The 13209-nt window shown below is 41.1% G+C and overlaps 1 protein-coding gene across 3 annotated transcripts in view; it reads left to right on the top strand.

The window, feature by feature from the left end:
- Nucleotides 1-13209, top strand: part of LOC140741701 (host cell factor 1-like) — a 126309-nt gene that overhangs the window by 74791 nt on the left and 38309 nt on the right. For 2 of the 3 annotated variants that reach the window (XM_073071990.1, XM_073071989.1), the window contains exons 20-22: nt 651-950; nt 4852-4970; nt 7027-7167. In XM_073071990.1, coding sequence (XP_072928091.1) covers nt 651-950; nt 4852-4970; nt 7027-7167 — 560 coding nt within the window. The remainder of the gene's footprint in view (nt 1-650; nt 951-4851; nt 4971-7026; nt 7168-13209) is intronic. The other variant, XM_073071991.1, reaches the window with a different exon arrangement.

Raw genomic sequence — 13209 nt, 5'->3', positions numbered from 1 at the left:
AACAACCAGCACAACCTAAGGATGTGCTTGGAGCAAATGTTGGCACACAATCCAGCCCACGCCATTGCAGAACAACCCATAGGTCAGCAGCAATTATTGCAATGCTGTTACAGCTTTGGGCGTCGGAGTTCAGAGTTCAGTTCTGGTGCCATTTATAAGGAGGTTTTATGTCCTCCCGGTGATTCCTTTAGGTGCTCCGGTTTTCTCCCACAGTCCAAAGTCATACCAGTTAGTTGGTTAATCGGTCATTGTAAATTGTTCGGTGATCGGGCTAGGGTTAAGTTGGCAGCGTGGCTCATTGTGCCAGAAGGGCCTATTTAGTGCAGTATCTCTAACAGAAAACCCTAGCAACACCAACGAATACAACAGCAACAAAAACAAAACATCGTCAGACATACTAGCCTTCAATTCCTCACTGCGGTGTGGGGAGGAAGGCCACTGACTCCCATTGTCAGTTTTTCTGGAAGTTTCTGCATTCGAATCATTCTGTTGCTCCTCATCTCTTTAATATGTTGACAGACATTTCAAGCATCCCTTGATTTTTCTTTTGTTACTTTTTATGCCCGTGAATGACTAGCCAATTTTTAGTGCGCACTGATCGTATAACTAACTCAAAACTGCAGCCATTTTCTCCCCTCTTTAAAATACAGCAAGGGAAGAGCCTATGGAAACCTCAGCAGATTTGACAACAATTCAGCCAGCACAGCTTTCTCACCAGGCTCTGCAGACACTGGTGTCCTTGCAGTCTGTTGTACCGTTAGCTGAACTTGCACAACAAGACATAGAAAGAGCAGGCCAGCAACAGGCTTCAGAGAGCAACCAACCCTCCCGGCTAGCAGAGGCTCTAGCACCAGCAGATAGTCTCAATGATTCTACCTCGGAGATCAATGGGCCTCAGGAACTGGCCAACACTGCCCCAAGTGTTCAGCTACCCATTCTGAGTACCACTGGTAAGTTCAGCAAAAACAAACTTTTTCCACCAACCCCCCCCCCACCCCCCATCCCTGCTTCTATTTTCATATGAAATTCTTTCCCCTGTACCCTAACTTGTTCGTGCAGCAACCTCTGTGCACGTTGATCTGTATTAGCGACTACTCCAACTTTTCAACTTTCAATCTGGTTTTCCAATCTTTCTGTGAACTTTGCCCACAGACATCTGTTAACAACATCTAGCTTTGTAGCTGTCCAAGATCTCAGTAAACCATAAGACATAGGAGCAGTTTGACCCATCGAGTCTGCTGCACCATTCCATCTTGGCTGATACATTATCCCTCTTAACACCATTCTCCTATCATCTTCCCATAACCTTTGATACCGTTACTAATAACCTACCAATCTCTGCTTTAAATGTACCCAATGACTTGGCCTCCACAGCTATCGTGCCATTGAATTCCATAGATTCGCCACCCTCTGGTTAAAGAAATTCGTCCTCATCTCTGTTCTAAAGGGACATCCTTCTATTCTGAGACTGTGCCCCCTATTCCTAGGCTTCCCCCATTATAGGAAATATCCTGTCCATGTCCACCCTATCTAGGCCTTTCAATATTCAATCCCTCCCACTTTCAGCAAGTACAGCCAAAAGCCATCAAATCTTCCTCGTACACTAACCTTCTTATTCCTGGAATTATTCTCATGAACCTCCCTTAGACACTCTCCAATGTCAGCACATCTTTTCTTAGATAAGGGCTCTAACTCCTCAGAATAATCCAAGTGCAGTCTGAACCAATGCCTTATAAAGCCTCAGCATTACATCCTTGCTTTTATATTCTAATCCACACAAAATGAATACCATTGACTGAACCTGCAAGGTAACTTTTAGGGAATCCTGCATGAGGAATCCCAGGGTCCCTCTGAACCTCTGATTTTTAAAAATTTTCTCCCCATGTATAAAATGGTCTGCATCTTTATTCCTTTTAACAAAGTGAATGACCATACACTTCCCTACACTATATTCCATCTGCCACTTGTTTACCCATTCTTCTAATCTATTTAAGTCCTTCTGTGGACTTCCTGCTTCCCCAACACCACCTGCCCTTCACCTGTCTTTTTATCATCTGCAAATTTGGCCACAAAACCATCAATTCAGTCGTCTAAATCATTAACATATAATGTGAAAAGAAGCGGTCCCAACATCGACCCCTGTGGAACACCACTAGTCAACCGGCAACCAACCAGAAAAGGGTGCCTTTATTTCTACTCGTTACCTCCCACCAGTCAACCAATCTTGTATCCATGCTGGTATCTTTTGTCATACACTAGTGCACTACAGCATGGAAACAGGCCCTTTGGCCCATCTATTCCATGACAAACTTATTCTGCCTGATCACATCGACCTGCACCTACACTGTACCCTCCATCCCTCTCAATCTAAATTTCTCCTAAATGTTGCAGTCAAGTCCTGATCACCACTTCTGCTGGCAATTCATTCCACATTTGCACCACCCTCTGCGTGAAGAAGTTCCCTTCTGGTTCCCTTAAATATTTCACCTTTCACCCTTCAATTGTAGTCCCATTCAACGTCAGTGGAAAGAGCCTCCTTACATTTACCCTATCTATACCCCACATTCTGTGTTCCTGAGAATAGAGTCCTAACCTATTCATCCTTTCCCTCTAACTCCTGGAGTTAACTAACCTTCATCTCTGGCCTTCTGAGTATCTCTGATTTTTGATCGATGCAGCTTCAGTTAATAAAGACCTATTATTTCCACTCTAAGTTTAACTTATCTGCCTCACTAACCTTCTTCCTCTTGGGCAATCCTCCAAACCTGTCTGTCATCTATCCATTTTTATTAAGTTTTGTTTTGGGTAAGAATCTTTGGGTGATGTAGTAAGTTGGAATTTGGTCAATGGTCTTGATCCACTTGTTCTTGGGCCACTCCTGCAGCTTGCAATGTGTTTTGTGGGATGTAGCTACCCACCTAACTTCTAATAAAACTATTTTAAACATTTTTGAACTTTTAATTCTCCTAAATCAGAATTCTGTAGCAATATCTCTTTCTTGCTGTCAAATGTCTGTTAAATAAATTTAAAATGTACAAAGTAAAAATACATTAACAGTAAATCTGGGATGACATCAAATGGGTTATTGGGTGGCAGACTGAGAGCTTAGAGCCCAGATAATCCAAGTGGTGTTTGGGATGAGGGCAAAGTTACAGGACCCACAGCTGCTCACAGGGCAGAATAGCTGTTTGCCATTGTTGTTTGACAAATTGTCTTGCTTGAGCTTTGATCTGGGCAGATAATGTGGGTCTACAGCTAAAGCACAGCAAGCTTATAACAGTGTGGCAGTAAGCTAGTTGAGTTTTTATTATAATCCAGGAGTTTTTGTGGTCAGAAGTTTCTCTTGGCTGCTATTTCAATTTTGTAATGCCAAAGGACAATCTATTGAGAGAGTGCTCTAGTCAATCAAAATTCTGTATAGCCTGCAAATGGATATTTTTTTTAGATCTGTGAGAAAACAAGTAGGGTATTGGGCTCTGTATCCCATCTAGTTGTGAAATGGGAGGAGCCCAATTCAAACCTGTGGTGTAATGTAGGAATGACCCAGCTGGATATCAGTACAGTAATTAAAAGTTTTAGTTCCAAATTCAAATGCAAGAATTTCTTTCAGTGAATTAAGCTATACTGTCTATGTTGACCTGTCAAGAGTTTTGACAGCCATTGTGTGCCAATGATGGTACGGCGTATTGGCAACCTGTTCATATTATAACATCCAAATGATTTTTTTTAACATTATCATTTACCTTTTAGACTACAAGATGTACATTTTTTCCCCAAGAAAATATTTCCATAAACAAGCCATTGACTCTTGATTAATGTATATAATGGCTATAGCTGGTAAATATCAGCTCTGTAATGAAATTCATAGTTATTGTGAACCTTTGTTGTTATACCCTATTCCAAAAATGCATTTAGTGCTGATCAGTCCTTGTAGTTGTTGCAATGATGTTTTTCCTGAAAATATTACTTCCCATTCTCCTTTACTCTCCTCTCCTTTCTCTTCCACACTGGCATCGTCTAATTAGCATTACCAAGTTACTCCTTATCTGTTCTCTTCATGTTACCAATTCCTTTATTCAATCTGATCAGTTTGACCAATCAGCTTGCTTCCCCTAGCATTCTGGTTCAAATTTTATACATTGCCTGGTGCCTAGCCCAAAATTTCTGTAGCTTTCCTCTCAAAATGAATTTCAGGGTCGTATAAGATGACATATATGTATTTGATAATAAATTTACTTTGAACTTTGAATTTCTTTCCTTAGCCTCTTTGACCACCCTCCTTAATTCCTCCTTCCTTTCAGTCTAGGTCTGAAACATCGACTTTCTTACCTTCCATAGATGCTGCTTGGCATGCTGAGTTCTTCTAACATTTTGTGTGTGTTACTCACAAGGTCTAACCTCTTTTCTTCCTGTCAAAGATCCAAGTAAATTCATTATCAAAATACATATATGTCACTTTGAGATTCATTTTCTTGCAGGCATTCAGAAGAAAATAAAGATATTTAAAGGATTTCTTTAAAACAACTTTCTTTGACCATGCTTGGGTTCATGTCTAATATCACCTATGTGACTTGCCATCAATTTATTTTTATTCAACATCAAGTGATGTAGCATGGGATGTTTCTACCAGCTAGGAAACGTGCTGTATGAATAGAGTTATTGACAACACATCTGAAAGCATATATGTTGAATATGGGTTTATGCCTTGGAAAAAATACTACTTTGAACAGAATATTCATTTTATTATAGGATAGCAGCAATAAGCAGCCAGAGCATGGGAACTGAGTCCCGAGTGTTTTCAAATACAGTTTGCGAAGAATATTGATTGGTACAACTTTCATTGTAAAACAGGTCTGGCACCATACACTTCTCTACTGACACCATCAACCAACTCTGCTTCCACTCCAGTGAAACTACAGGCAGCCACTGCTTTAGCCCAAGTAGCCAATGGAATTGGACTTCCTGCATCGGTGAGTCCTTCTGTAAGAACTTATAATAATTGCATCTGTTGGTTATAATGATATAAGTATATTGCCTTGTACAGCTAAGCTGCAGCATCGGAAACATTTCTCACAGATCAGCTGCACTTGTCCTGGTGCATTATAATATGCTGTTGGCTCCCTAAATTTGGAAATTCTTAGTTCCTCAATCTGAATCTGAATCTGAAAAACAGATCCCTCTTGCTGGAGGAAAGAGCTGAAGGAATTCACCAGGTCACGCAGCATCAATGGTGGAAAACAGACAATCAACATTTTGGGTCATGACCCTTCATCTGGGCCAGTCTTTTTCTTTCTGCTAATGCTACCTGACCTATTAAGTTCCTCCAGCTTTTGGTGGTTGCTCCAGATTTCCAACATCTGCTGTCTCTTGTGTCTTCCTCTTGATATGCTATGCAAAGGCTGGAGGAATGTTACTGTGCCTTAAAATCTGATATTGACTTCCAAGCCAGTAACATCATGAAGGATCCCACCCACTCTTCCTACAAACTGTTTGACCCACTCCCATCAGGGAGGAGGCTACATAGCATCCACACCAGGACCACCAAACTCAAAAAGAGACTTTGCCCAAACAGTAAGGCTGATCAACACCTCCGTCCGCTAGCCCACCCCTCCACACCCCCAACCCCCAACTTTATCATTTCCTGTCTGTCACCTTATATGCAGATACCCCTGTGCCTAGTGTCACTTTATGGACCTACAATCAATGTATGTATTTATATTTATTGTGTTTTTATTGAAGTGTTCTGTATCTCATTGTATTTTTTTTTGTGCTGCATCGGATCCAGAGTAACAATTATTTCATTCTCCTTTACACTTGTGTACTGGAAATAACATTAAGCAATCTTGATCTTGAATATGATGTTGTTATTATATAAAGTGGCTAATACACAGGCATTTAATTTTAAGGTGATTGGAGGAAAGTTTAGGGAGATGTCAGAGGGAAGTTTTGTTTTACAAAGAATGGTGTGTGTGTGGGGGGGGGGGGGGGACATGCAGCCAGGGCTGTGGTAGAGGCACATGCATTAGAAACATTTAAGAAACATTTGTGTAGGCACATGGATGATAGAAAAATGGAGGGCTATGTGGGAGGGAAGGGTTAGATTTATCTTGGTGTCGGGTTAAAAGGTCGGCACAAATTCTTGGGCTGAAGGGCCTGTACTGTGCTGTAATGTTCTAACTGTTCAAGATGTGAGTAATTGAGGTAATAATTAGGTTTCGTGGTTTTATTTAAGTTCCAGAATTTGAAATGGAATTCAAGTGCCCCAGCTGTTTTTGTGAGATCCAAGCAGCCTGATTCAAAGGCGCTAGGCTCTGGTGCTTATCCAGTGCCTCCATTACCTTGCTCTATCTGTGTCTCATTCGGATGACCAGCACGTGAAAGAGAATAGCACGGTGCCTCGTAGTGCATTCCCACACAGGCTTTCAGGCAACCACCACTAGGTGGTAAAGAAGGGATAGATTGATCTTGGAAGGTCGGCACAACATTGTGGGCAGAAAGGTCTTTATTGTGCTGTACTGTTCTGTGTTCTTAACAATCCTTGTCATTTTCACCAAATTGCAATTGGTTATGTAGTTTACTTGCAGAGAGCGTCTATAATGGATCTTACAATGCTAAAATAGAGTGATATGGTAATATGTAGTATAGGTTCATAGTCTGTTAGATTTGAGAACAAAAAACAATGCCAAGTACTTTATTCTCTGTAATAAAGATGCTGCACAAATCCTATTGTAGGAGGGTGAAATCTTCCAATGGTTGTGTCGCTTGTACCTTTTAGAAATGTCCTGTAGTGGATTTGCCCAGTTTTTAAAAAAAATATATCAGCCAATTTTTTTGGATCTATTCTCCCTTTTCCAAAGTAATTGCAACGTGTTCGCTCTGTTTGGTTATCTGCTGTGCAAATCTAAAGCTGAATACATGACCGGTTATCTTTGGTGTAAATTCAACTCTGAATACTTAGCCAGTAATCTTTTGTGCAAATTCAAACCTGAATACTTAACTGATATTTTTTTTAATACAATTCCTTAGAAACAGGATGCATCTTCTGTGCAACCAAAGCCAACCACCAGGAAGGAAGCCAATCAGTGGTATGATGTTGGCGTATTTAAAACTACAAGCACTGTAGTGGTTTCCTATTATTTGCCTGCAGAGGGCTCCCAAGGAGAAGAGGTAAGATGTGACTATAAATCATTTTTGTTTGAGCTAGTTTTCTAAGCACCACATCACTTCCTTATCCCTGCCAGAAATACTGACCATCTTTAGTGGCATATTTCAAGTATGAAGCAGATCAGGGGCTGGTTGTCCTCATCTAATGCTCCAAAATGTTTCTACTGTACAAGACAGAAGTCAGGGATACTGTCCTATTTTCTGGATAAAACTCAGGTTAAGCACCATCCAGGCAATTGGAGACCATTCTGTGTGATGGTCCCACATCCACCACTCCAGACATTCATTTCCTACGTCAACAAAGCATAGTGACATTGTGCACCTTTATAAAGGTGCATTGCATTTCCTCACCTAGGCTATTCCAGCTGCTCCAAGACACAATGAAGACAAGCTTGGCAGGTGCATGGTGTAGGGTATTTAATATTTCAGTAATATTGTAAATATATTGTTTGGTTCAGCATTGTTTGTTATTTACATAGTTCATTGTGGGTTATATGTAAACGTATGTCATTACACCACTAAGCCATGTGTGCGCACCTCACTAAAGTAAAAAAATGATGCAGACATGCGCCTCCTAGCTCTGCATTTTTCTTTCAATTAGATTTATGTTTTGGAGTTATAAAACATAACAGTGCCGATGAAGAAGTTTGAGATGTTTGAGATGAACTTGAACATCTCAAGTTTGAGATGAACAAGCCTAAGATGTTTGAGTTACAGAAAAAGGCACAGCATGTGCTTCAGGAAGGGACAGAGACGGTCGAGTTTAAAAAAAGGCAGCAAACAGGTATAATTCACGGGGTCATAAACAGTCAGCGGGTGCTAATAATAATAAATAAATAAGCAGAAATGGCTGGCCGCATTAGAAAGATAGATGTATTTGATTGCTCAAAAGATAACTGGATATTGTATACTGAGCAAATTGAGCAATATTTTGAAGCAAATGAAATCGCCAGTGAAAAGTGAGTGCCAGTGTTACTGAGTGCATTCGGTGGAAAGGCATACAGTTTGCTTAGAAGTTTGACTGTTCCAACCACACCAGCCAAAATTATGTTTGCTGATGTCATGAAAGGGCATTTAGAACCATTCCCATTGTTGGCTTACAAAACACTTATGGTTTCATAAGCAAAATCAAAAGGAAGGGGAGTCCATTTCAGTGTACGTGGTTGAATTGAAGAAATTGAGCATTGTCAGTTCAGTGATGGGCTTGATGCACTGAGAGATCATTTAGATTATGGAATCTTACAAGAAAGCACTCAGAAATGGCTTCTAACTGAAGCACAGTTTACATGTAATGCCCTGGTTAAGATTTCTACTGCTATGCTGTAGGTATTTTATCTTAGCAGTTGCTGCAAAAGCAGTATGTCCTGCAGTACATTGTTTTTGTTTTGGCCAAAGATAAGAAGCCCTGTTGTTCAACTTAAGAATGTTGCGTCAGCCAATTAGGATAGTGGGATTGGGAGAAAGTTCTAGAGAGAGCAGGGCGGAGAGAGATTTGTGACAGACAGTGGTCTGTTTAGGGGCCTTTTTGGTGGGAGCTGTGGAGAGGACAGGAGGGAAAATGCTGCAGAATACCGTGGCAAGGAGAGTCCCTGTTGCAAGAAGTGCTTTGCAGATGAATGGCTGTAAGAAGGAAAGTCAATACTCCTGAGAGAGAAAGGGAGAGCATGCCAGCTTGTTCAACATGGTTTTTGAGGGGAGTTCAAAAAGATGGCGAGTGTTTTCATGCAAACCATGGGTACACCCCCAAATAACCAGTTTTGGAAGATATAGTTCCTGTTTTGTTGAACCCCAAATCATACACACCCTAGATGTATATTGTTTATGAAAGGTGGCCTTCTCACCGCTGAGTCACATACTGTTGGCAGAGCTGGCTAACGAGCCAAATCTGTATATGAGCCCGGTTAGAGGGTTACATACATTTAAAAGAGTAGTTGAAATCATTGTTTCAATGGAAACCTCGGAGAGGTAATTGCAAGATCTAAACAGAAACGTGCCTAGCTGAACAGATTGTGTTAGCAATGTGGCAGGGGCTCACACACGCCAGGCCAAAGCAGATTTAAAGTGAAACTTGCAGAAGATGCAACAAAGTAAGGAACATACAAAGAGCAGACAAAAATAAATGGACTACACAGGGAAGAGAAAAGGATAAAAACTGGACTATCAGTTACAAAAAGAGCATTAATCTGCATGCTGTTGATGAAGAATCTGATAATGGCACAGAACTGGGTAGCCATGAGATTGACAACATGAAAATTTAACATTAGACAGGCAATATGGCTTACACCAGAGGTAAACAGCAAATACGTTAAAATGGAATTGGACACCGACTTGACTGTTTCAGTCATTCCACCAAATGAATTTGAATGGCATTTCAAGGATACTGAACTGAAGCCTGCAGATATCCAGCTAAGAACTTATACTGGAGAAAAGATAACTCCAGTGGGAATGACATTTGTAACAGTGAAATACAGCAACCAGCAAGCCACATTGGGCTTATGTGTGGTAAAAGCAGGAGGACCAACATTGTGGAGCCATGAGTGGCTGAGGCTACTACAACTTGATTGGAGATCCATCTGCATGCCATATCCCCTGCAATAGAGTCAACTGAAAGTGAATTTGAGAAAGGCACTGGATGATGCCTATCTGGTTCCTTATACCATCCAAGCTAAGTTAGCTGGTGAGCTGAATTGCAAGGAGACTGAAGGAATTCTTTCCAAAGTTGATTGAAGCCTATGGGCAAGAAAATAGTTCCTGTAGCCAAGGAGAATGTGTCTCTATCAGGATCCATGGTGATTTTAAGGTCACCATCAACCCAGTACTGAAAGTAGATAAATGCCCTCTGCCTAGGACAGAGGATATCTTTATAAGACTTTCTGGAAGAAACACTTCAGCAAAGTGGACTCAGCTGAGGCCTACCCAGTCACTCAGTGTTACCTCGATGACATCATTGTTCCCAGTGAGGATGACAAGAAACATCTCAAATCTCAAGGCGGTGTTAAAACTCAGACCATGATGCGACAGATGTGAATTCTTTAAACCAAGCACGACTTACTGTAGTCACAGCATTGATGCAAAAGGATTTCACAATTGTATTGTGCTGAGAAAATTTAAACAGTGGTGGATGGTGTAAGGTCACAGGACATATCACGGTTGTGGTCCTTTTTTTTGGATTTGTCAATTACTACAACAGGTTCCTGCCAAACTTGACTATTGTGCTCCACCCTTTGAACTTGTTACTAGATCTGGAAGAAATGGCAATGGACAAAAGACAAAGGAAGTTGTGATGTCAAACATGATCCACGCCATTCAATGAAGCTTGCCTGTGATGCCTTGCCTTACAGTATAGGTGCAGTCATGACGCACATTATGAATGAGCCCCCACCCCTATAACTTTGCGTGACATTCCCTTACCGCTGCAGAGAAAAATTACGCACAGATTGACAGAGAGGCCTTGAGTCTGGGGTGTATAACGTTTCAACCAATATCTTGTGTGGGAGAGAGTTTACCTAACTACTGATCATCAACTATTGGTGTCCATTTTCAACCCACTGAAGGGTGTTCCACTAACAGCATCAGCATGAATGCGGAGATGGGCTCTGATTCTTGGAGGACACATTACAAGAGGACAACAAATTCAATTCAAGAGGATGACAAATCATGGAAATGCTTTTGGATTGTCCTGTTTACCTTTGGAAAAGAAAATACCTGAAAAATTTACAAAAGTGAGCACTCATCATGACGTATTCTCAAAAGTCTATAACAGCAGAGATAACCCAAAAGGAAACCAGAAAAGACCCCCACTGTCTCAGCTCTACAAGGCAACCCAAAATACTGGAATGTGTAGCAGAAATTCCTGTGCCCCCATTTTATTTTACCAGCATCAGGATGAACTTGCCCTTGAAGGAGGTGACCTTGCATGCGGTTTGAGGGTTGTTGTACCATCAAGTTGAGAGCTAAGTTGTTGGAAGAGCGATATGCCAATCATCTAGATGTGGTCAAAGTGAAAACATTGGCTTGAAGGGTTGTCTGGTGGCCTTGGCAGGTCAGCAGGTAGAGCAGCTTGCCATGCACTGTTTGGAATGGCAACATATTCAGAAGATGCTAAGAGCATCTTGGAGAAGAAAGGTGTCAGAACCACTTCCTGCAGTCCCAGGGCTGTCCTACATCCACCACAGAGGAGGCCCCAGAACTTGAGATTGTTTCACAGCCACAAGTCTCTCCTGTCATAGAAACATAGAAAATGGGTACAGGAGTAGGCCATTCGACCCTTCGAGCCTGCACCGCCATTCTGTATGATCATGGCTGATCATCCAACTCAGAACCCTGGACCTGCTTTCTCTCCATACCCCCTGATCCCTTTAGCCACAAGGGCCATATCTAACTTCCTCTTAAATATAGCCAATGAACCGGCCTCAACTGTTTCCTGTGGCAGAGAATTCCACAGATTCACCACTCTCTGTGTGAAGAAGCTTTTCCTCATCTCGGTCCTAAAAGGCTTCCCCTTTATCCTTAAACTGTGACCCCTCGTTCTGGACTTCCCCAACATCGGAAACAATCTTCCTGCATCTAGCCTATCCAATCCCTTTAGAATTTTATACGTTTCAATAAGATCCCCCCTCAATCTTCTAAATTCCAGTGAGTATAAGCCTAGTCGATCCAGTCTTTCTTCATATGAAAGTCCTGCCATCCCAGGAATCAGTCTGGTGAACCTTCTCTGTACTCCCTCTATGGCAAGAATGTCTTTCCTCAGATTAGGGGATCAAAACTGCACACAATACTCTAGGTGCGGTCTGGTCAAGCAGAGTGATCCCTCCTTGTCAGAAAGATGATATCCCACAATAGTAAAAAATCCTCCACGGCGATCAAATCCTTAGGCCTAAATGGGACATTTTAATTTTTAAAATGCTGTGAATATGTGCGTGTCTACACGCATGAATAAATACATGCATACATACATAGTGTCTTGATCCCCCACAACTATTTTCACATTTTACTGTCTCATTTTCTAAATTTAAAATATTATTGAAGTAATTTTAAGCTAATCTACAAAATATTGTGCATCATGTCAAATCAAAAGAAAATTCTAAAATCAGTCAACAATGTACTAAAATTAAAATACGATTGTGAGGCTAAAAAGGTATTCATCCCCTTTGTAATTGCTATACTAACTTTCCTCATATGCAATATATACGGTATTATCTTACCAACTCACACAATTTTTGATGTAGAAAATTGGAGGATCACCTGTTTTCAGTAAATCCCCCCTCCCTCTGTAAAGTCCAACAGTGTGGCAGATTTTCAACAAACCAAACTAAAATGAAGTCAAAAGAACATTCAAGACAAGTCAGGGAAATGATAATAGAGAAGCACAAATCTGGGGAAGGATACAAGACCATCTCAAAGGCACTGAACATGCCACAGAGCTCAGTGCAGTCCATCATGAAAACGTGGAAAAAATATAAAACCATAGACACACTGCTTGGGCCAGGCTGCCCCTCTAAACTTAGTCACTGGGGAAGAACAGCACTTATAAGAAGGCTACTGTGACACCAAAAGTCACTCTTGAGAGAGCTGCAGAAGTCAGTAGGTGCAACTGGAGTTGATGTTCATGGCTCCACAAACGCTTAAGGCCTTGCACAAATAGAGTATTTATGGAAGAGAGACAAAGGAAGAAGCCCTGGCTAATAAAAAAAATCTTTGCCCGGAAAGACTTTGTAAAGTGTCACTTAGAAGATACTGTAAAGTTGTAGAGTAAGGTCATGTGGTTGGATGACTAAAGTGGATCTTTTTGGACTTTCACTAAACGATACATGTGGCATAAATCTAATACTGTGCATCAGCCAAGTAACACCATCCCTGATGTAAAGTATAGTGAAGATGGCATCATGTTATGGGGATTTTTTTCAGCAGCATGTACTGGAAATTTGGTCAGGATTGATGGGAAGATGAATAGTGCTAAATACAGAGAGCTCCTGGTAAAAACTTGCTAGAAAGCTTAATCCAGAGAAGGAAGTTCATCTTTCAGCAGGACAGTGACAGAACAAC

This window comes from Hemitrygon akajei, chromosome 19 (genome assembly GCF_048418815.1).
Source record: "Hemitrygon akajei chromosome 19, sHemAka1.3, whole genome shotgun sequence".
Classification (NCBI taxonomy): Eukaryota; Metazoa; Chordata; class Chondrichthyes; order Myliobatiformes; family Dasyatidae; genus Hemitrygon; species Hemitrygon akajei.
Note: the sequence above shows the minus strand (reverse complement) of the source record. Positions and strands in the feature narration are given on the sequence as shown.